General features: G+C 37.7%; 1 protein-coding gene across 3 annotated transcripts in view; it reads right to left on the reverse strand.

The window, feature by feature from the left end:
- Positions 1-1932: 1932 nt before the first annotated feature.
- The window catches only part of SORBS2 (sorbin and SH3 domain containing 2), an 84300-nt gene continuing 62424 nt past the window's right edge, over positions 1933-23808 (reverse strand). For all 3 annotated transcript variants that reach the window (XM_009706585.1, XM_009706586.1, XM_009706587.1), the window contains 7 exons: positions 21780-21826; positions 20436-20550; positions 20211-20339; positions 18217-18420; positions 6162-6211; positions 3078-3184; positions 1933-2286 (listed from right to left, as the gene is read on the reverse strand). In XM_009706585.1, coding sequence (XP_009704887.1) covers positions 2225-2286; positions 3078-3184; positions 6162-6211; positions 18217-18420; positions 20211-20339; positions 20436-20550; positions 21780-21826 — 714 coding nt within the window. In that variant the 3' untranslated portion in view covers positions 1933-2224. The remainder of the gene's footprint in view (positions 2287-3077; positions 3185-6161; positions 6212-18216; positions 18421-20210; positions 20340-20435; positions 20551-21779; positions 21827-23808) is intronic.

Consider the following 23808-nt stretch of genomic DNA (forward strand, 5'->3'; position numbering starts at 1 on the left):
GATCTCAAATTAGCACGGTCCATTCAGAAAGTCCGTAACACGGCTTTTGCGTTCAAGTGTTTTAGGGATGATGCTGAGTGAGCCAACTGAGAGCTGTGTGGGCAATGCTAGGTGCCCATATATATAACCGATGTATGCTTGGTGGTGGCAAAAAATCTCTGCACAAGACAAAATTATTTGAGTATAATCTTGAAGAGCTAAACCCTCTGCGACACTTAATATGTTGTGTGTATTTTGAGAAATGATGGGGGAAACAGTTGTGTACTCCAAGCAAAATTTATTAGAAGTCTATTCAAGAAAAAAACCACAGAGACCTTTTGCTTGTAGGAATTCAAAGTCAGTTACTTGAAAGCCAGGTATGAAAAACCTGTATTTTTCTAAAATCGGATACAGAGTAGAAACAGTACTTTTTAAATATCACAGGCAACAGATACTTAAGTCTTCAATCATAAATGGCATCAAAGATAGGTATTAATCTCACAGCAAAGCTGCATGCAGTTCTAGTTTAAAATTGAAAGCCTTCAAATATAAAGCTTTTGCCATGAAATCTGCAATAATAAAGGTATGCTGCACAAAGATGTTTCTTTACCTTTGTCTTAATGACATTTCTCAGTAATAAAGACATATGTACATTTAGATTTGGCTGGTAAACCATATTTTAATTAATAAAATTTTGCATAAAATGCTATCTTACAGAATTGCACTATCCAGATGTGCTTATGGTAAATAGAGCAAGGAAAGAAAAATGCATTGAAATGTTCTGTATGTGAAGAGGGCAAAGATCAAATAAGGAACTTAATTTTTTTAAAAATCAACAACCAAATGGCTCTGTACAAAAAAGCAAACATATGTACAAAATGCTACAGAGACTACATACACTTTGATAATTTCAATCCTTTACCCATGAGAAATGCAGTAGAAGCTTTTGCCATCTATAAGGTGCTGAAAAAACCAAATCTGAATTTTTGCTTTTATAAAGCCATAGTCATTATCATTCTGTGCCTTGATTTAATTTGCTATTTATGCTTTCCTTTGCTTATGGAAAATGTATGTTTTCAAATACTTGTTTCATTCAGCAAAAAAAGAAAAACCCACCTCTAGAATGTATCAGATTTAATACTTGTGACTTTTCTTTCTGTACTAAATTCCTAAAAAGAATGTGTAACTCGTGTTTCATTAACATACATATATATATATATATATATATATAGTGAAGTAAACCAGTACATGATACTTGTGAATATTTTTCAGGTGGCTATGTTAGGGGAAAAAAACCCCCAACAACCCTTTGCACTAACACTGTTTACTTCCTGCTTCTTTAAATTCCTGATACATAAAAACACTAACCTCTCAAATTTCATGTTGCTTACTATCACATTTTGATTACAACCATTTAATGGCAGACAGCAGTAGCGGGTTATTATTGTCTACGCTTATATCATCGTCTGTCTCTTCGTTAAATCCTCTTGCCCGAGGTTTTATGCCTCTTGCACTTCTTACCTTTTAACAGAAAACACTACAGCTTTATTAGGGGAAAAAAAGAAAAAAGGTTTAGCCAATACCATTGCACCCGTTCAGAACACTTGCAGTTCTTCCATTTTTTTCACTGCGCTTGCTTGAGATTTTACAATCACTGTGCATATGTTACAACATACAAGTGCAGGCAAAAAAATCTATATTATAATTTGTCATACATTGTAAACCAGTACAATAGGCAAACCTGTGATACGGCAAAGTGAAAAAGCAACAAATGCTGCCAAGCTAGTAAGAATGTGGAAACTCAAATAATTTTTTAAAAAATAGTAAACAGCAACTTCCCCCTGTATTACAGGCATGCTGAAAGAACCCCATCAAACTTCCTGACAGTACCACAAATGTCCACACCAAGAAGAGTTTCTCCCCTCCCCACCCCCCCACGGCAAGTGATCCGTGTACCTGTCATCAGGCTCTTCCTATCGAGTTTCAAATGAAAAGACTTTAAAGCAGGGAGTATCTAAATGTTGAAAGGATTCCTCTTGTTTCAGAAACACACAGTTACTCACACCGTGGTCGTTGCTGTAATACTGCTGGAGTGGTTTGGCGGGTGGGATGAGATGAGGATGAACTAGATGGCCTCTATTTGAGACTGCAAGCAAGAAAACGGAAGGCCAGCGTAGCATGTTTTCTAGCAGCTTTATGCAGATGTGTTGCAGAGATGCAGCATAAATAAGTAGAAATAAAAAATTCACAGCCTCTTGACATAGTTTCCAGGGAAAGTACCAAAGAATTTGGTTCTTCTTGAGGTTCCTGAAATTAGAAGCAATAGATGAAAGATGAGCATAACAACAGGAAATCACTATGTAAGCATGGCCTTTCAATTTTTATGTTTAATATTGCACAAACAGAAATATCTACAGTTCTTTATAATAGAACTTCAAAAAGTTATTTTGAATTTCATTTGTGAGTTAACAAATTGTAACTGCAGGAAGGAAAAAGCAAATAAAGAGGCATATTTGAGTAAATTGTTAGGTCTGATTAAAAGCTGTGCTAAAATTTTTACTTGGTACATAGAAATAATTTAATTTCAACAACATCAAGGGTATTTAAAATAATTTGAATTTTTGAAATGCTGAGGACTAATTAGATGGTTAAGTTAGCCACTGTGTGCATGAGGGTTTATGGAATGATTAAGCCGCCTTATCTAGGCCTCGTTATGAAATCTCTGTTTGTTCAGGAATACGTGGTTCTCACAAGCAGTCAGTCACGTGGATATATCCACGCGAGTAAGTTTTATGTTACCTGGTCTTTATGAAGAGAGCAGTAATACATAGTACCTTCTGGGTCACACGAGAATGACAACAGTGCTGGACAACAAACTGGAGGCACAAGTCATTTTGTGTCCATCAGTTCCAAAAGGCACAGGTGAAAAATCACCCACTAATTTCAGTGGATTTTGGTTGGGATTTCTCCTGATAAAGCCAGGTTCAGGTTTATTACACTGAATACCAAAAATTAATTTGTTTAAAAGTCACCAAGCAAAGAGGGTGGCAAGGGTCAGGGGGAAAAAGAAAAGAAAAAGCAACTGAATTAAAACATACCCACAAACCATCCATCATCACATTTTTCCATCACATCAATGACATCTCCCTCTCTGAGCTCCAATTCATCTTCGTTCCTAGGAGTATAGTTATATAGAGCCTGAAACCTTAAATAGGACAAATGATGCATTTTAAAAAGAAGAAAGAGTTCTTTGCGCCTTTGCTGAAGTAAAGGAGCTGGTTTAAGCATTAACTGGTATGTAACACTTCTTGTAAATATAGTGGAAAAGGGTTTATTTTGCCTGGTGGACTTCAGGGCTAGGTACTTATCATAAATAAATGAATAAAACTATCGGAAAAGTAACTCATCAGACACTAAAGACTAGTGACTCAAGGCAAGCCTGATGGCTCCTCAATCAGGTGCTTTGAACACAGAATGCTGCCTTTTTTTTTTTTTTAGCATTATTTTATATTTGAGTCACCAAAGCAGAGGACTTTAGAGGGGAGTCTGTAGATGTGCTGGCCCCTTAACCCCCCATGATCAGCACCTAAAACTGTGGCTCTGCCTTTGAGCTCCAGAAAGCTGACCCCGGGGTACGCATTCTCTGCCGCGGCAGAGCCAAGTGCCACGTGGCGTAAGCCAGGTGCCTGGCATTCTTCTGTAGCAGCTCTGCATGTAAAAGAGGTGCCTTTCTCTGGGGAAAGGTGGAGGGTAATTGCTATTTGGAAATATACAGCTGTAACCCCTTGCCTTGTTAAAACTGCCCCTGCTATATATATTAAAATAAAATAAAAAAAAATCTCTGAGAGCAAGGGAGAGGCTTGAATCAAATCAGGGGATGTAAGGATAGAAACTCACACGTATTCAGACACTGACTTGTACCTCCATCCTGGCCAGGGGCTGCAGATTGAACGATGTACAGTGGATAAATGGAAAGAGGTGTGAGACTACTAAATTTATTATCTTTCATTCTTTGTCAACTTTTAATTGAGTTTCTTGGAATTGAAAGAATGGCAATAAATTCTTAATAGGGGGCACCGAAGGTGCTTGGGCTGACAGCCCATGGGAAGATTGCTGCAAAAGCAATCTGCCGCGAGTCCTGCAGAGTCAGAATCTGTCTTTTTTTCTAACCATCTGTGCCCCAGCTATGACTGACTGCGTGTAAAGGAGCAGGGTACGACTGCAGAAATTGTACAAAGGAAATGTTTCAATATTTTCAAATTAAAATTAAAACATAGTCACGTCCATTTTTCTCTCTTAACAGTTAAGTGACTTAAAAACCTTAATGTCATTACACTTCCCCCAGGAAAAACAAAGTAACTCCCCCTTCGATGTGTTGGTACGTGATATTTCCATTAGCTCTGTATCATTCAGGCAAAGTTTCCATGGCTTAAATGAGATGTTTATTTCAGTAAAAAATTCCTGCTCCTGAAAGTCCCATTTGAAAATCCTATATACAGTGCTAGGCTTAGTGTAATGATGGTCTTCTTGATTAAACTACACTTCTTTTTCACATTGCTGGTTTGGAGAAAAAAAAAGATACAGTTCCAAGAAAATGATTTTAACTTAATTTCTTATGACTGACAATTATCCCTCCAAATCTGAAAAGTCTAATTTTATATTTTAATCACACTAACAAAATGGAATGGAACTGGTTATTTAAGCAATTACCTCTGGTAATGTGTGTAGCAGGATTAAGAACAATCTGTGCAAAAAATTAAATGGCAATAACATTTTCTGTCATGCCTATCATTATTCCAGGAAAGCAGAGCTGTGATGATATTCCAAAAACTGATTAAATGCAGCTTCCAAAGGTACAGGAGTTGCAGATGTAATGTGTCATGAATAGGATTCAAGCCAATTACTTACTTAAATACTGTAACAACAACTTCCCAATTAGCACTCTGTACTTTAGAAATCTAATCTTAGTAATTTCTAGATAATCCATTTTAATAACTCCTTTGTAGTCATTTCATTCTGTCTTTGCCAATCTAAGAATTTCTTAAATACGAAAACTCTACTACCGTTTACAACACTAACAATACATATTCAAGACAAAGAATGGTTGGTTAGCAATTTAAATATTTTCTATTTTTGATTTTAGGAATAAGTAACTTTAGTCATTAACTACTTAAACTATATTGGACAAAATTAATTAGGTAATTATTGCTTACAAAACAGGGTTAGGTGCTTCAGTATGCTCAACAATACGTGGTTTTAGTTAGATTGAAACCAAAATGTCCAATTTTCATTACATATTATCTGTGGTGTAGTTATTTGGTAACTTTTTGCTCCTCGCTTCTCTCTTGCTATTTGTTCAAGTAACTGACAGGTGAAATTTTAAATATTTTTAGATGCTAAGCCTTAGTTAGATTTAGGAGAATTCATCTAATCGGGCATACTACAAAGTGCTCTGATAGGAGAGGAAGGATGGCTACTGGTTTCACTGATCACTGAAGCAGGACCCCAGTGCAAGACTGGGGGTGGGGGGGGGTGGTGAGGAGGGGAATAAAATCAAAACAATCTTGCACCAGACTTGCATTTTAACAGTCAGCACTGAAATAGCCTTGCATGTTTTATAGCAAGTGCTTACGTTGCTTGTGAAAATAAGACTTGAGATCTAGGTTCTTCTCCAATTATCAGAAGGCTTTCTTGTATCTAATTTTTAAATTGCACATGTAAATTACACCAAAAAGTGTGAGCCTGTGTTCCTGTGATGAACATCATCAAGTTATTTTTTTTCCTCTCTATTCACATCCAGAACTGTTTCTGAGTAATTTGTGTCAAATCAGTAAAGCAGATGAGTTGAATCAATGTTAAATCTTTAATTGGCATTCTGCTGAGATGTAAAAATGGCGTGAATAAAAAAAGTCAAACTTTATTTTTTACAAAATTATTATCCCTTTTAATTATAAACGGTGGAGAACTGTAAGTTGGCACGTCTGTCTGAGTTGGATGTAAATTAAACAACTAAGGCTCTGCTCTCTGGGACCTTCTTGGATATCTTCCTACATCATGTGGTTATCTGCAAATTTCTGAAATCTCTTCATAATTGTACTTGGCAGGTTAACTAATTATTTGATGATGTGCTGGCTACTGCTTAAATGTTAGGTTTTGGTTTAGTAGACAAGAAGCATACTTACGGTTCCCCCCCACTGTGTATGTTTTCATGAGAAAGCACAGGGCGCTGTGGCTGAAATGAAATGATTTGAAATGTAATAAAGATTTATAGTCTAAGGCCTAAATACTTGGATAGGGACATGATACAGAGTCGCTTGGGAGTTCATATTCTACCTTGGTAAAACAACACCCCCTCCTCCCCCCCCCTCCAACTCCCAATAAATTCTTGGGAGACATGGCAAGCAACAGAATCTTGGCAGGTGGCAGGTTTAAAGATCTGATTTTTGGAGGACATAATAAAAACTAAAACAAAACTGTGAACTTTATCAACAGTCCATTCTATTTATAGTATAAGTAGAAAGTTGGAATAGAACCCTGCTGCCTCTTCACTGTGAAACACAAATAGCATTAGAAAAATCAGATGCAACTGATGAACATTATGCATTCCCTGGGTGAAATATATTTTTAGATAAGCAGAAATAATATCTCCTAGACGTAATAGCAGAATTTAGAATATTCATAGACAAACAACATACCACTTTACATTACATACACACAGAGTACTAACTTGGCAGGCATAACATGCCATGCTTTAATTCTGTTTCATCTCAAGGGGGAGCACAAAGCCATGCAGGCTGTTGGGAGGCAAAGAGCAGAAAGAATTTTTGCAAGAATGCATGTAATTGTGTGAAAATAACAATTAACACTTTTACTTCAGAGGAAAACGTAGTTTGTATTTCCAGTGCAAAGCTTTATGAATGGAATGACTTTCCTTCTTAATGGAGCATTACCCACCACTAATATCCAATAAATCTGGATGCAATGGAAATGAAAAATATTAACCTCCTACAGAAACTGTATCCTGCTTAGAAAGGCACTGACTTCTACCGATCAGAATTTGGCTGGGACCAGAAACAGCGCAGGGGCAGCTGCTTGGGAGAGCTCTTGATGTGAGCAGCGAGCATATTCTCTGTTGACTGAGGATGCCCTGATGCTGCAGAGACTGACAGCCTGACACGAGTCTGGGAACCGTATCTGTTTTGGGAGTGTTGATATCAAACGCAGCTCATCATAGCACTTTCTTTCATGAACTGAGTAAACTGCAACCTGATCTTAAAGCCATGGGATTTGTATTATTGCTCCATGGGTCTCTCTTTCCCAGGGGCTTGACTATTTCAGTTCATCTTGCTTCAGTTTACTCTTGAAGATGAGGCAGCCTTCCATGAGAGAAGGCCACGGTAACCAACCCACAGCCTGATGACAGCAACTGAATGTTAAAACGCACTATGTTCCCCCCTTCCCCCCCAGCATCTCCAGATGAAATTGAAGTAGTTAAATTTCTGTTCATCAATATTTGTATGTGTACTCACAGAAAATATTGTGAACGTTCTCCACTTCATTTTTACAGTCTGTAGAGGATAACTTAAAAAAAGCGTCTAAAGATGCAGGCAGGTAGATTACAGAACTTTTAATTATATTATTGACAGCTAGGTGGGAAAGACGTTTTCAAAGTCCAAATAAATTTGTTTATACTCTGTGACACTCTTCTCTCCCTCATTTAACTCTCCTCTGCCAGCGTACAAGAAAGATGGATAATTTTTCCTAAAGAATCCAACAGTAAAGATTGCAAATTAGACATTTCAGTTGTCAGTAAACCCCCTTCAACAGTTGGCCTGTCAAGTAAGAAGAGAATATTCCACTGGGCAGATTGCTTGGTATTTGGACTGGAATCTGATCTTATTCTCTGCTAATCTTTCATCAGGTCCTTAAGTGAGCTGAATGCCAAAGATAGTCAGAGATGCAAAAGAACTCAACTGAAGTGAAAGATTTTTCTTGCAAACAATAAAAGTCAATGCCCTAAACAATACTACAAATGATTTAATGCTTTGAACTTATATACCAAGCCAGGTACAGACCAGGAAGAAATTAGGTAGATCGGTATTATCTTCTTTTTCTGCATATGCTTCAATGCTTTCAAACGTTTTATTGATAGTTAACTACTGTAGAAACAGATGACAGAAAATCAAAGTTAGTGAAGACTTTCAACTCTATGTTATTGCTACAGAGAAAAATTTGATGGGATTACAATCTGGGAAAACTAGGGTGAAGTAATCTGTGCTATGTCTGAGCAAGGGGCTTGTTGGAGCTCGCTCTCTATCTGAATGCATTGCTCAATAGTACCCCAGCTACATCAAGAAGCTTTCTCCCTGTTTTCTTTCACTAAGCTCTCATTCCCACATACAGTGGCACTGGCTGGAATGGGGACAGTTGCAAAGTCTGGCTAGTTGTGCTCAAGAGTAATGGTGAAATGCATTGCCCTGTGGGTAGTTCTTGGTGCAGAGGGTTTCTCGTTTCCAGCTATGGCTCAGTTCACTACGCTATCCTGTTTCCTGGGAAAAACTGTGGGGCCTAATCCCAAAAACATTAAAGAGTGCGCAGTCAAGTCAATGGTCCCAGTTGTACACCTGATTTTCATGCATGATTGATACGCATTTGCATATGAGAGTTCTGTATAGTCCTGAACATGCAAATTAGGTGTACAATCCATACTCTTGTAGTTTTGGAATTAAAGACATAAATGCACTAAACACTGACCAATATAGTCCTCTCAAATATACTGATTACATGCCACTCATTTGGAGTAACACATAAAATTAAAATAAGGCTTAATCCCTATTTTATGGATCTGAATCCCAGTTGGAGTTTCTTCGGATAGTGTTGATCCGCTACTACGAGAAACCTGGCCTTCCTATGATTGAACTGTCTCTCTTCAGTAATGAGCACTGTCCCCTCATACCTGGTAGCAAACAGAGGCCTGCCAAAAAGCTAAGACTTTGAAAAGTTACACAAACCTGCATAGCTTAAATTAAAATTCAAATTTTATAAAGGGAACTATCAGAATGATGATAACCTAAAATCAGCAGCAACAGCATGGAAAACAGTTCATCCCGTTATCAGTTTTAAGACCCAAATGTTAAGAAACCAATGCAAAACGCAATTTAATCCTAAACTGAAAGTAAAATATCACCCATAAACTCTCATTTTTGTATAGTTTAGTTTTTTTTTTTTTCATAATTCAGATCACCTTTTTGAGTGAAACATATGTAAACTCTAACCAATCTGACTTTCTGGCTAGGTAAAATGGTTACAGTTGTGCTACTGTCATAGCACAGATATGAAGGGAAAGGCGAAAGAGTTAGTTATGACAGTGTGGAACAACAGTGCTTGGATAAAGACAGCAGTATTGACTGAACATAATATCGCAGCAACAAAACATTTTGAAAACAAGGACATGGATTCAAAACCAAGAATTCAGCCCATATACATGCAATGAAGTATAAATTTTTGACTCTTAGAAGCTGTAATTTTAATAAACTAGAAATGCTTCGAAGCAGAGGAGTAATTTAGGAAAAAACAGGCTAAATGTAAAGAACTTTGATCTCTTACATCTTGTAGCACTGGAAATACTATGTAGTACTGCAGAGATTCAATACACCCATGGGTTTATAAAATAAGTTTTGGCAGACACAGACCTGTTGGCTTTACTCAGACATAGCACAGAAGCGCAACAGGAAGAAAACATGGCATGTCGATAGTATTGAGACACTTGGGCAAAAACAAAATACCAAAAGGCTAGACACTGAGCTCCTTTTGTATGGAAATGCTGTTATTGCACACGGGGCATTCAGTACCGTACCCTGTGTGAATAGCTGTGACCTCTGACAGGTGAGCTGCAGGATCTCCTAGTCATCACTGGGCTACGAGGAGGTTTACCCATAACAAATATCTCTCTCTTTACATTAGCCTAGAAAAACCACAAAAACAGTGTCAAGTGAGAGTTGAAGAATGAAGCATCGTGGGTTTTTTTTTTGTTGTTGCTTCATTCGTACAGGCAACCTGGACATGCTTGTCTTGATAACAAAAAGCAAGTGTGTTACAGCTGCAAATAATGGTACTATTAGTATATGGTACTTTGATTGTTGCCACTGTATCTTTTTTCCAAGGGTTTCCTGCTCTGGCATATGCCCTTACACATTACAGTTAAAAGACTAATCATGCACAGCGTATGCAGTTGGAGTAAGAGCAGTTATTGCAAGTGTACCCACTGAAGTAGCTCAGTTAATAATACAGAAAAGCTCAAGAGCACAGAACAGAAATCCTAGCTTAGAAATACCAATGACAAATGTTGTAACTCCTTGCTGTTAAACAGAACATGGACCTTAAATTTGCATTTAGAAAGCAAATAAATACTTGATGGAAAGTACTTCAAGAAAAAAATCCTTGTTTTGTTAGTATCACTGTAAATCGGCTAAATATTTGTCAGAACTCAGCTCCTAAGGCGGGGTGTGCAGCAAATGTGAATTCTCAGGGGCAGGGGTGAGTTGAGGGGAACGTGAGAGGAGTGAAGCACTAACAATGGAAACCTTTTCTTTGGTATTTGTGACTGTTTGCCAGTAGAATGTGGTAAGACAGAAGAACATCCCCTCTTAGGAGCTGAGAGGGTGAATAACAAAAAAAAAAAAAGGAAGAAGGCCAAGGAGGCAGGAAAACATCAGCATTTCTCCTTGGGAAGTGTCTTCAGAGTTCTTCCTTTGGAGGACACATCCCTCCCACCGACGTGGAACAAAGTGACCCTTCCCACCCATAGCTCCTTGTATTCTACTGCCCAAATCCCTGGTCATGCTTTAGATTTGAGCCACGTTCCAAATATATATATATATACACACACACACTTATACACGTGTATGGATGTGTTTTTACATCAACAGAAATTACCAAGTATCAGTATACAGTTTCAAGAACTCTGAAGAACCTCCCTTCACTTGTGATATTTGAGTCCTGGAAATGTCTCGTGTTCTTCCTGCCGTAGTGGTTGAGAGCAGACTTTAATCATCGACAACATGCAGAAAGAGAAGCGGATAGGAACTGTCCTTCCTTCTCAACTCCAGCCTGTGGACTAAGTAGCAAGAAACTGTGATAGCCAAAACCTGGCTACACTTATTTTAATCCAACTCTCTATCCTGGCGATGTAGTCAGTGTTGACTACTGAAAAAAGTTTGCTTACCCTTGGGAGGAAATAAATCTTTATCTCATTTTGGAAGTACCGTACAAAAAAAAAAAATAAAAAAATAATCTGTTGTCGGTAGGAGTGTATCTAATAATTTCAACAATTTGCAAATAGACAAGTCTATGTTGATTAAGTTTGTAAAGGAATCTGTTCCCTAAACTTAAAAAAATAATCCAGATTTGAAATGGTTGGAAAATAATACTGAAAAGCTAGAACTCTGCAGGAGCCCCCCAGACCTCTAGTTCTTCTCCGTATGCAGGCTCTTGTGTCTGCAAGATGGAGTCATCTCCCTTAGTTACTCAGTGTCTCTCTTCCTGCCATGCCCAATGAAGAGCAGTACACTGTCCAGGAGGTTCCCAGGAGCAGATTTTGTAACTCTCAGAACAGATACTCCTTTGATTTATTTTCAGCTGGGATTAACGTGCCTTGCTCAAACAAAGGCAAGGAATATCGAGGTCACCAAAAAAGAATTTCAGTGTAGATGAGGAATTTTCTGAATTTCGTCGGTTAGGCTAAGCAAAAAGTTCCCATCAAAAGCACTGCACAACTGATAAATTATTCAAAGTTGCAGAAACAAATGCAATACCGTGTCTTACCCCTCCTTTGAGGTGAAGCATACCTAAGCCCATGACAGACTCATGCCCTGGAAAGAACCCTTATGTCTCTTCCCTACTTCAGAAAAAAACCCAACAGATCTGGTGGTCCTTAAGGCTTCTTTAAGTCCATTATGGCTGGGTTTTCCATGAACACATGTAAGATGTGGTAGATTTTTAAAAAAAAAAGTGGGTTTTTTTTTTGGCCATAGATGTAATGATCACTTTTTCTAGGGTAGCTTCTCAAACTTTTTACATGTCTTTTTCTCCTTTTCATCAGCAAATGGACTCTTTGGAAGTCGGCACTGGGAATTGACTCTGTCTGTCTAGAGCAACCTTCCAGATTTGATTTTTCTGCCACAGAACTTCAATGCTGACACAAAGTGTAGTCCTGAAAAGGGAATAATCTTTGTTCAGTCCTTGACTAACAGAATTGGTATTTAGAACATGACCCTCTGCAGTGGTGCTTTACTGTGAAATTTATGACTGTTCTCCCAGGCTTTGGATTGAAACTGAAAACACTTTTAAACTACAAATGTTACTTAGTTTCTGCATACTTCAATATGATTCTGTTTCTTTCAATTAAATAAGAGTTACTGATGTCCCAATATGGACTTGAAACCGAGTTGAAGGCTTTCTGCTTTCCTGTCAGTGGTATCTGCTTAAGCTATTTCATTGTATCACAATGGTTATAGTTTTACCTTGTCTTTCGTTTGAAGAAGGCCTATCTTAATACTCCATGTGCTATGTTAGTTAGTATTAGTAAAGGAAACAATACATCTGAAAAGATCAAACTCAGTGTTAGCCTTGCAGTTATTTAATATACGTGAAGATTTGCAACAATCCGTACTCAAGAGGTGCAGTTACCTTTATGGTGGGCGAGTCTTTCTCCTGCTGATGTAAGGGTTTAGAAAGGAGAGGAGGTGAGAGGGAAGCAGTAGACGGGGATGTTGTAGGAACAGAGTGAGAAGTTGGTGCCTTGGCAGAGTGAAATGGAAGATTAGAAGAAAGGTGGAAAGGAGGATCAGAGTCTCCTGATGTTCCCGCAGAAAGTAGAGCTGGCTTAAATGTTTAAGAAAAATGAGAACTAATTGTGCTATAAAACCAGATGTGAAGGACATAAAATGCTCAATAAGGAGTCATATAACTAACCTGAACAGTCAGAAATGTCATGCTAATTTTATTATTAGTCAGTCTAATTTTCTGGGAGAAAATTCATCTTTCAGAAAGTTGCCATTTGTGGCTGTGGATTTCACCTCTATTCTTATGGTTTTCTCCTGTGTTTTTCAGGTCAAGTAAGGGTAGAGGCAGCCTGCAAAATCTTTCTAATTAACTAGTTCTACATTTGGCCTAAAACATGTTGTCCTAAGTATCTGATTTACACGTTCGCATGTGCCAGCCAAAGCAACTGCCTGAACAGTCTGTTGAAATAACTGCTGGACAGAAAAAAATTGTTCTAAACCTTTGCCTAGAAACCATGCAAACTGTGTAGCGACATTGTGGCATTTAATGGCTAGCGCGCATTTTGGATAGTTCAGTGTTGTACCGTCCCAAAGAGGAACTGGGGAGGGCTTTAGGGGGAAGCATTTATTTAACTGCCAGACAAAATCTGGTCTGTTATTATTAGTCACATTCTTATAACAGCATCTACTATAAATCTATCAGCTGGCGAGGTGACACACGTGAAGTACAAACCGCTGAGTCTCTGCAGGAGGCATGTCCCTCCCTCCGAAGGCTGTTGATAGCATTTGTTTGCTGGGGCCTCTCGCTCAAAAGGGTTGGCATGTAATGGGCCAGTGGGGAAAATGGTTCACTGTTTTTTTGCATCCGAAGCTCGCTGGCAGCTAACAAGGACAGAAGGGAAAGGACCAGCAGAACTGATACACCACAGAACTTACAATGGTGTATATGCCTGCTTCTGAGAAGGGACTACCCCTAACACTGACAATTTTTATCAAGTGCAATAGTATAAAACTGTGCCTGTGCATAACACAAACATGTAAATACAAGAGAAGGCAGAGAATAATTATACTGAGTAAGCTATCTGAACACAGAAACCAGGTTTTTCAGAAATTAAAATACCTTATCAATATTTGGTGAAGTGTATCCTTCATAACATACCATGGAGTCTCCTCCACTTGCTATTGGGAATTCTAAATTGTCATGTCCCAGATCCTCCTCTATATAGAGTCTTGTCAGTTCTTCTGTTGTGTCTTGTGCTCCTCTGTAGAAATCTGATTCTTGAGGCTTTGATTGATCCCCTATATTAACTGACAGATCTGCAGTACAGATTTCCCCTTCGTTCTCAGCACTTGCAGCTAGCACTCTGGAGTCGGAGCCACCTTCACGTGGTGAAGGGACGTTACAGACAGCGTCAACGTATTCACCTTCTCCTGCAGTATCTGACAAGTCTCTAGGTACTTCGATAACTGAAGAGTCAAGTATACCTCTCAAGTCTTTCTCTTTTCCTGGTTTGGTATTGTTGCTGGTATGCTTATGTGCTACGTCATGAGAAACGCTGGCTGAAGATGAGACAGAGGTAGATGCAAGAAAGGACAGAGGAAGAGCTGTAGGAGAGCTGAGAGACACCTCTGTATTTGGAATAAAGTGATCATCCTTAGCTTGGAGAATGCTGTTACCTGGGCAGATTGCTACAGATTGGGATGCTGTTAATGCCAAAGAATTGAGTTCTTCTAAGTCACAAAGAAAACTGTCTGGAAATGGTGGAGGAGGTAAGACACACATGCTTGAAGGTGAAAAACCAGCAGTCCTTGAAAACCAGTCACTAGTGGCAGCCTGGAGAATCTTTTGATCAACACATGACCAAGAGGAGGAAAGGTGTCTGGAAAGTGGGGACAGTGCTTGAGAAGGCAACTTCAAAAATAAGAAAAACCATGGAAATTTAAATGAATAAGTGAGCATGACAAAGAACTAGGATATGAGTAGACTAGATAAGAAAAATATTTGTGCCATCAGCTGGATTATAGGGTATCATTTCAGTGAGCACGGGTGTCTGAAATCATTACTACATGAATCAGAACAGCAGGAAAGACATTTGAAAAATGAAACTGTATCAGGTTCTGGCTCGGGGCTTAAATGTCAAACATCAAGACAGATCTGAATCATTACCTTCATGAAGGCGACCTGCAGTTGATCTGCTAAAGTTATGTTACTTATGGTGCTCTGTTAGTGAGCCTGTCACAAGTTATTAAATCATACAATTATTATTAATGTAATTTTCCCCAAAATATTACTGTTATTTTGAGAACAGCATTTTCAGAAGTACACTTCAGCTGTCATTAAGTATTTCTTTTAAACTGTAACAACTGAGGTGGTTTCTAATCATCCTAATGTTAATACTTCTACTTTTTCTTAGTACTTCTGAGTGAATGTGTAAGAAACATCTTTAAGACATTGCATACCTTTATTAAGGCATGAGCAGCTACAGAATGCATTTTTTTCCCCCCAAATGTAACCCTGTTAGTTCAAAATGACATCAACATTTGTGAAAGGTAGAATTGAATGTAGGCAGTCAACAATGCTTTTGAAATAGTGACAGCACAGTACACAGCAGTATATTTTGAGTACCATTACATAATATTGATTGAAGTATCCTTCTGGTAAAAGAAACGTCCTTTTGTAAGAATGAGACTGGTGAGTCATACGTACACAGCATCAGTAGATATCCATTGCTTCAGTAAATACTGAAAATGCATTTTTATTACTATTAATCCTCAAAACTAAAATGGAGTGAAAAATATTTTGATCTCATTGTTAGAATTATCCAGAACAATTACATGTATGTCCCTTTAAATTACCTGGACTACTTTAGACTTTAAGTATTACTCTAGAATAAGAAAATAATTTCAAAAGGCTAAATTAATGTCGCTGAATAGGAAGGTTATTTTACTTACCTTCTGCTTGAGTTTTCTTGAGGCAAATAGCTTTATTTTGTAGTTAGACAAACCTTTGCTACAGAGTCTTCTGTACCAAAGTAAACAGTATAGACTGATACAACAGCCTTTGTTCTGCTAAAACAGAGCTAGGCTGTTACAAGAAATACTCAATCTCTTTACCTTGAACAAGGGCCTCTAACCTGTGGGTTTAAGGTCAATAATACTGCTGAGGAGACATTGCCATTTTTAGCTTCCTGTGGCTACAGGCTGCACTAGAGCTAAAGATACAGATAGTTTAAGCCAGGTTAAGGAGAGCAAAACTTGCTCCTGACTTGTATTGTTTATTTATTTTTATTGCCATTAGGCCAGAGAAATTTAGCGCAATTGCTCTAGCAACAGGGAGTGATAAGTACTAAAAAACTCCAAAGGAATAGAAAAAGTGGTATCAGTAATTGTAGTAAACTCCAGAACACCTTCAGGACTGCTGAAGTCCTTCTAGGTAGTCAGGAACAAGATGTCTGCTTACATAGTGTTACCATTTGTGAATAGAGTTGAATTCAGAAAGAAGATGTCTGTTTAAGACTGTCAGTAGAGGCGTGTTTTTTCTTTTTTTTGACTTCTGCTAGAACCAGATGATTGCAAAAGTTTCCTAAGTTACCAAGAAGGCTTCTTCCACTTTCCTGCCCTACAGAACTAATTGAGTTATAATCTAGATAATTAAGTTATAACTTAATAATAGTGGCAGGATAGTTTTGTAATCTGAATGTAAATGCTCTGAAGCATCACCGATGCTCAACAGGGGTTACACAAGCACCAGCTTTAGCTGCAGGATGCCTTAGAGACAAGGCTGCTCCACAGAAAATGTGGAGAGGCACATCTCCAAATTCAGAGACAGCTCCGTAATATGGAGCACCTAAGCTGCTTCATACTCTTGACTTGCGTTCCGGAACCTCTGGATTCCTGTAATAATATTTATTATTATTTATGAATACCTCTGTCTGCAGCTGCAGAATTTGATGCTACTTCAATTCAACAAGTTTGTCAGAATGGAAGAGAGAGGAGCTAATCTCTGTTGTGACACGTTCTGGAAAACCAGACAAGACCTGTTCTGGCAACTATCCAAAAGATGTCATTTATAGACAACATGGCCTCTGAAAATACTGCTTACAACTAAAATCTTTTGGTAGCTGTCCCCAAAGCTGCAAATAAATGTGGAACTCATCTCAAAGTTGAAGCATGTAAATGAGAGCATCAGTATGCGAGTATACAAAAGTAGAAAAGGGGACAAAACCAACTGAAACAAATAAAGATTAATAGCAGGATAGTAAGTCTATAATCACAGAATCATAGAATAGAATCATAGAATCATTATGGTTGGAAGAGACCTCAAAGATCATGAAGTCCAACCGTATACCTGATGCCACCATGTCTACTAAACCATGTCTTGAAGTACCACATCTAAACGTTTTTTGAACACCTCCAGGGACGATGACTCCACCACCTCCCTGGGGAGCCTGTTCCAATGCCTAACAACTCTAACACTGAAGAAGCACAAAACCCACCACTCATGCTGCAGAGATAAACAACAAAGGTAAAAAGGAAGATTTAGAAAAGTTTCCATCTTGAGCATTCAAAATCATCAATAATATGTTAATGCTAATCACAGTTTGTATGCAGAAACTTTCTATCACTGCCAAAGAGGTTATTCTCTCCGCACAGGTGACTCTGAAATCTCACGAGTGAATGATAAATCGGAATATAGGAATCCTTTTGCAACATCCTGTAGTATGATATGTGGTGGTTACATAGACCGGGAATGAAAAGAATTCAGAACCTACGACAGACATTTGGTGTGAAAAATTACAAGTATAAAGGTCTGAATCCAAGTTCATTGACAACATGATGACATCTGCCTCGCTACTACATGAAACAATACTGTGACTGTTGTCGTACCACTCCAAAGAACCTCTGTTGTACCACAGCCTCCTTCTAGAGTGTGACTGGCAAAAGGAGGAAGGTCGGAGCAGGGAATCATTAGCTGTTCTCCTTTATTTTGAAAGGCACAGAACTGGTCTTGGCAAGCTGTGTCCCCACGCAAACTGTCCTCTCTTGCCCTCTGCCTGCTTATGGGACTGCACGCCTTTAGGAATGCTGTGTTATGGGAATGTCTTCACATTGCACTATGAAAAGTCTGCTAGACATATCCTTAATCCTCAAATTCTGCCTAAGATTCCCGAATAAATTTTGTTCTGTTGGCTTGATTTTTCTGCCCGAATTTTGTCTGCCCCCACTCTCAATAATGTAATAGCTAATGAAGAAAAGAGCAAAAATCCTGGCAGAATGTAAGACACACATTTGGCTATTAAAATGCTTTAATAACAAGTTTGTAATGCAATTTAACCTATGTAGGAAAGAAAATGTAGTGTACTTAATGCATAAATTATGTATTATGTTAACAAAAAAATTACAAGTCTTTCTAAACCCACTCTAGGGGTGATACCAAAGAAAAAAAAATCCTTACCTTAGTTGAACTTAAATGGTGTATTCTGTCACTAGAATAGCTTTGGGGTATCGGAGGATCAGGGTAGTCATCAACACTTTTTGATGCATTCTTTTTGATGACTTCTACATAGGAAACAGGGAAGATGCCTTGTCTGTTGGTTCCTGGTATTTTACCTTCATACCAGTTTTGATCAACTCGCTTAAGAAGAATTACTTTGTCTCCCTGAAATGCATTATGAAAATGAGTAATCAGCAGATATATTGCAAGTGAATTTTTTGAATAGCAGATTTTATTTTAGCACATAATATTATTTTCCTGCAGTGCTGTTTCCCGTCAGTGTTGAGAATCATCTCCATTTTCACATTTCTCCTCTCATTAAATAATAACCATGTATACAACTACTCCAGCAAAATCAGGGGCTAGTCACGGACTGCAAATGCTATTCTTTTATCAGAGGGGCATCTCACGTAGTCTTCTGCTCTCTGTTGGGTAATTAACATTTGAACTTTTCTTTGGAACATAACCCGTTTCAATTGTTGGCCAAACTACTAGCCAACACCCTAACTGTAATATGCAATAGTGAATGCTATGCCCATTTTTCCTTAAAAGTGATAAAAGTTAAACAATGAAATCCATGCAAGCGCTTTGTTATCAGTAAAACTGGAATAAGTGGAGGTAGAAAGTTAAAAAATGAGTTCATGGGAAAGATGAGAGAAAGAAGTGCTTTTCCTGTCAAAAAAAAGATGGGCAGTGGCTCGCTTACTGTTTTTAGAGAACTTAGCAACTGAAATGGAAGATGCCAACTTTCTATTCAAACTTTTCTCTGTAGTGAAACCTCTGAGAGGAGCTACTCACTTCTTTGTTTTACATGATGTGTTTTTTTCCATGTGCCTTTTTGTAACAAATCCTTCCCTAGTAGTTTTACGTTCTCTTGGGTTTCTGTAGTTGATTTGTGGAGTACTCTAATATCAATCTTTAGTGGGATGGAACAAAAGAAAGCCAGTGCAAGTTAACTTTTAAAAACTAACCAAAACTGGCCTGTCAAGATTATGACCACCACAATAAGCACAAAAGATTTTATTTTAAATTTCTAAATTTAAAATTCTGTTTTAAAAAGAAATAAATCACCAAACTACCTCCAATCCCTAATTCTCTAAGTTCCTATTCCTGATTTTTTTTTTTAGACCTTTTTGACATTTACCAATCTCAAATGAGTAGAAAAACACCCATTATCTTCAGTGATGCTGGATTAGGCTCCACATCAGCATCAAAAAACTGTATCCTTACTCTTATTTCAAAAGAAAAACAAACCACTGAATAACTTCTATGAACTCTAGTTCTTAAAAGAAAAAGTAAGAGGCAGAACTTTCCAGTGGATAAAAAGTATATACTACTTACAACTTATATAACATCTGCAACAATAAAGTTTCTCTACAGCGGTAATAATTCTAGTGTCTCACAAACCTCAGAAATTAAACATTTATTTTGCTTATGTGCAATAAAGTATAACTATCAGGATGTGCACAGAAAAGATAAGAGAATGTTATAAAAAGTGGGCTGTTATTCAAGGAAATATTTGCAAGAACTAGTACATTCACAAAAATAACTCTGAGCCTTTTTTTCTGTATCTTCGATTTTCTGTATTTTTCTATTTCTTCTCTATTAAAAACCTTACCATGGTAATTGTTACAGCAAGAAATAATTATTAAAGAAAGGAATGGATAATTGAAGTGAAAACTAGAAATTTAGGTGGGCAGTTAGCAGATGTTTGCATAAGCTGATCTACCACAATCCAGGTTATATGTACAACATATTTAAACTATTTGCAGATAGCTGTGAAAGACTGCAAGCCAACAAGGTATTATTTTAGTAGATTCGTACCATTAGATTGCTTTGTGCATAGCAAATACTGAATGCAGAGTGCACCAAAGCACAGTATTTACCTATATACTAATTCTGTGTAGCAGTAGACGCTGTAATGGCATTTTGATAAAGGCAGTTCTAAACTGTACCTTTCTAAGCGATAACTCCACATTTGTGTCTGCACTGAAATTATATTTGGCAATAGCTTCTCCAATCTCTCCAATCTGTGCAGGGGGAGGTGGCCTGGCAGGCTGTGCTTTTTCTGGGGGAGAAAGTTTCTAAGGAAAAAGAAAAACCACAGATTTTCATCATTTTCATGCAGTTTGTGGACCTATTACTCAAACTAATTCAAGGACTTAAAACAGAGAACAAACCTCGACATAAGAAATCGGGAATATTCCAACTCTTCCATGGTGCTCACCCTCATACCAGTTTTGATCAATTTTCCTGAGGATATAGACAGTATCTCCTTTCTTAAAGGACAGCTCTCTGTAACAAATTTATTTAGATCAGATGTTTACAGCTTTACATTTAACTCTTCTCCTGCTTAGTTTCCTAGATCTTTACAGTTCAGAATTGAAACAGAATGTAGCAATTAAACATTTGAAGAAAAACTGTCACAGCTGTGGTACAACATTTCCCAGTTGATTATGCCATATAAAATGAAATGATTCACATTTATGAATCCCAGGTACTACTTGTAAGTTATATAGGCCTATTTTACACTGTGATTCCGAGGAAGTATTGCTAGTTATTACCAGAGCACTTAGCATAGGGTCTGCATGCAAGTATGACGTCTTTTGGATTGCCTGTTTAGATGCTGCTTTTATGACAGGCATCCGAGGGGTATTTGGTGTTATGAAATCAGGAGGGAAACGTTTAGCATATATCCCATGCCTCTATGGCCTGCTACTACCTTTTTGCAGCAGCACAGCTTGGCGTGGTTCTGCTCTATGCATTTTTCTTTCAAGACAGTTGTTCCAGGTGCATGAAGAACACAGGATTATGTTCTCACCATTTCTAATACTCAGGGCCTGTGATATTCTGAATGTTGGATACCAAAAAAAGGGAATTATCTAAATCATTAAGAATATTTTCAGATCCTGGCCTGGGAGTTCTTTGCTGTATCATCCATTTAGTTTTTCAGGAGCTAATCTGCTATTCTGAAAATTCAACTTGCGAGTTTTCTACCAGACACAGCTAATGTAACTCTAGCATTCATGTTTGGCCATATCTAAAGATTGTTTAATGCCCTGGATCATCAGAACAACAGCGGGAGTGAAATACAGCCACTCTGCTTTGACTCTCCCATATCCTAAAACAGTGTTTCCTGATTTTGGTTGTTTTTTTTTTTTTTAATAGAATTTTGATAAGCGCACTATCTATGATAGTATTTTAAGCTCTGTACCTTGTGAAACCTAAACACAATTCACAACAAAGAGCATTCAGTGGGTGATGCTGAGGATTCACGCTCTAGAAGGCTGAAGATGCACAGCCATTCGTGTGTTCAAACAAATACAATGGAGAATATAATAATTTTTATTACAAAATAACTTCTCACACAGTTTGCTAATGCAGAGACTACTGTGACAGCAAGCAAGGTCCTCTGCTTCCATGGCATTTGCTGTTGAAAATGGCTAGTACAGCAGTTAGCTGCCACAAGTGCTAGAGTTTTCTTGAATTATGAATTCTTAAATGAACAAAAGTCTAGTACTTACTTAGAAGTCTGAGCTTTAAAGTCATACACAGCTCTAGCTGGCAGTTTCTGAAAAGTAGGCAAAGTGATTAATATATTCAGGTAGTATCACTATATGGTAAACATATTTCAACTTTTAAAAAGGTGACAGATCCAAAAAGAAAAGGACGAGTGCCTTACAGTGGTTCTTCCAGTAACAGGCAATTAAATACACAGTTTCCTTTTTTAAGGTAGTTAAGTGTTTGGGACTTAGTATTTTAAAAATAGAAATAGCAGCTAAATTTTAATACAGACTGCTTTGCAATTTAATGAGAACTACAAAAGTAAAAATAAAGTTAACTAAATGCCAGTGTGACTTGTAGGCAACTAGATCTCTAGGTACAATGAAAATTCGTATGCTTTATATTCTTTAATACTTTAGATGCCTCTTCGGTTAAACTTGTTATCTTTAGGCTAATTTCAACTGCCAATACTGCATCACATTTTATATATGTGTACATATAAAGGAAAAATTACTCTGACAGCTGGAAAAAGTTGGGAATATTTTAAATTTCTATAATCACACTCATAGCTCTAAGAAAGTCTGCGGAACACTGCAGTGGAAGCGATCTGAGTCATCTGTGCATCTCTTGCTATCACAGGCAATCACATCATACCATTCCTTTCAGATATTTACCAAATTCTATCACCAAGTACCTGTAAGCTCAATATTGTTTCAAAAATGGAAGTGTAAAACAACCCTACCTCCCCTCACCTGTGTGGGTGACACTTGCACTTTCACTGCTTTCAAAGCTGTGCTGAAAACATGAACTGGGATCTGACCCAAGAGCCTCACTCACCTCATCTCTGCCTCTGATGGGTTACCACCGCTAGGTACTTCAGAGGAGGGTGCAAGAAGCGATGAGCAGTATTACACAAGGATATTTGGTAAAGTGATTTAGTCTTTCTCTGCAAGTACTTGCACAGATGAGATTGCTTGCCTTTTAAAAATCTCACTCTAGGATATACTAGTGAGCTGATTGTGCTCTTTCTGAGAGATACTGTTTGTAAGGGTAAGATGCACATCTTCTTATCAGAGGAATAAAAAGGGACACTTGTAAGTTTTGCATTTTACCTTTCTTCCAGGCCAGATGTTTTCGACTGGGTTCTTTCCCTTGTGGTCATCTAAAGGCTGGCAAATTTAGCATACCTAGAGCATTGTCTTTGCTATAATGAAAAAGTCCCCAAAGTCATTACAGGGAACCTGTCAACTTGCATTTTGTAGTACTAATACAATTTTCCATTATAGGTCTCCTTCAAATAAGACAGCCTAAATTTAAAAGCATTTTTCTGATCCCTGCTGTTGTTAAAAACAGCGTTTTAGACATGAGGGGATATTCATATCGTCAGCTGTAGCTACATCCTTTTCACCCTTTCCTGATTTTGGTACGGCTAGTGCTATAAATACTAAAGCAAATAATGGAAGAAGGGGGATAATATTAAAAGAACAGTGGAGCTCATTACATACAAAATACTTTGAAATGTGGAAAACATACTGGAAATAGAGAAGCCTTGCTTCTTTCATCTTCTTAAATTACAGCAATCTTCAGAATGGCTTGTAGTGTAAGTATTTTATGTATTTTCAAATTGAAAGAAGACTTTCAATGCCACAAAATTCTTTAAGAGGAACACACAGTATGGCTTCTGGAACTTTTTTAACCTTTATTTTGTAATCAGCAGTCTTTTTGTGAAATCAAACTCTTAATCAAATTGCAGCGATATAACCATGTCAGCAGGGGGTAAGTGGATCTGAATTCAGATCCTCTAACCAGTTCTAACCTGTACCACCATTTAACAAGGTAGATGGCCCAGAGCAAAAACTTAAATGTTAGCAATTAAAATATAGTATTCTTATGCTGCCGTTATTTTGTGCAAGCAATATTTTAATAAAAGTCAATGGAAAATGTTAACAATCTATGGTCTGTAGATGTTGGTTAATATATATGTACTTACTTTATGATTGAATAAAATCCCTGAAGCCTGTTTGGAGAGTTCTAGATCTAGAAATATTC

The sequence above is a fragment of the Cariama cristata genome, unplaced genomic scaffold, assembly GCF_000690535.1.
Source record: "Cariama cristata isolate BGI_N322 unplaced genomic scaffold, ASM69053v1 scaffold10588, whole genome shotgun sequence".
NCBI lineage: Eukaryota > Metazoa > Chordata > Aves > Cariamiformes > Cariamidae > Cariama > Cariama cristata.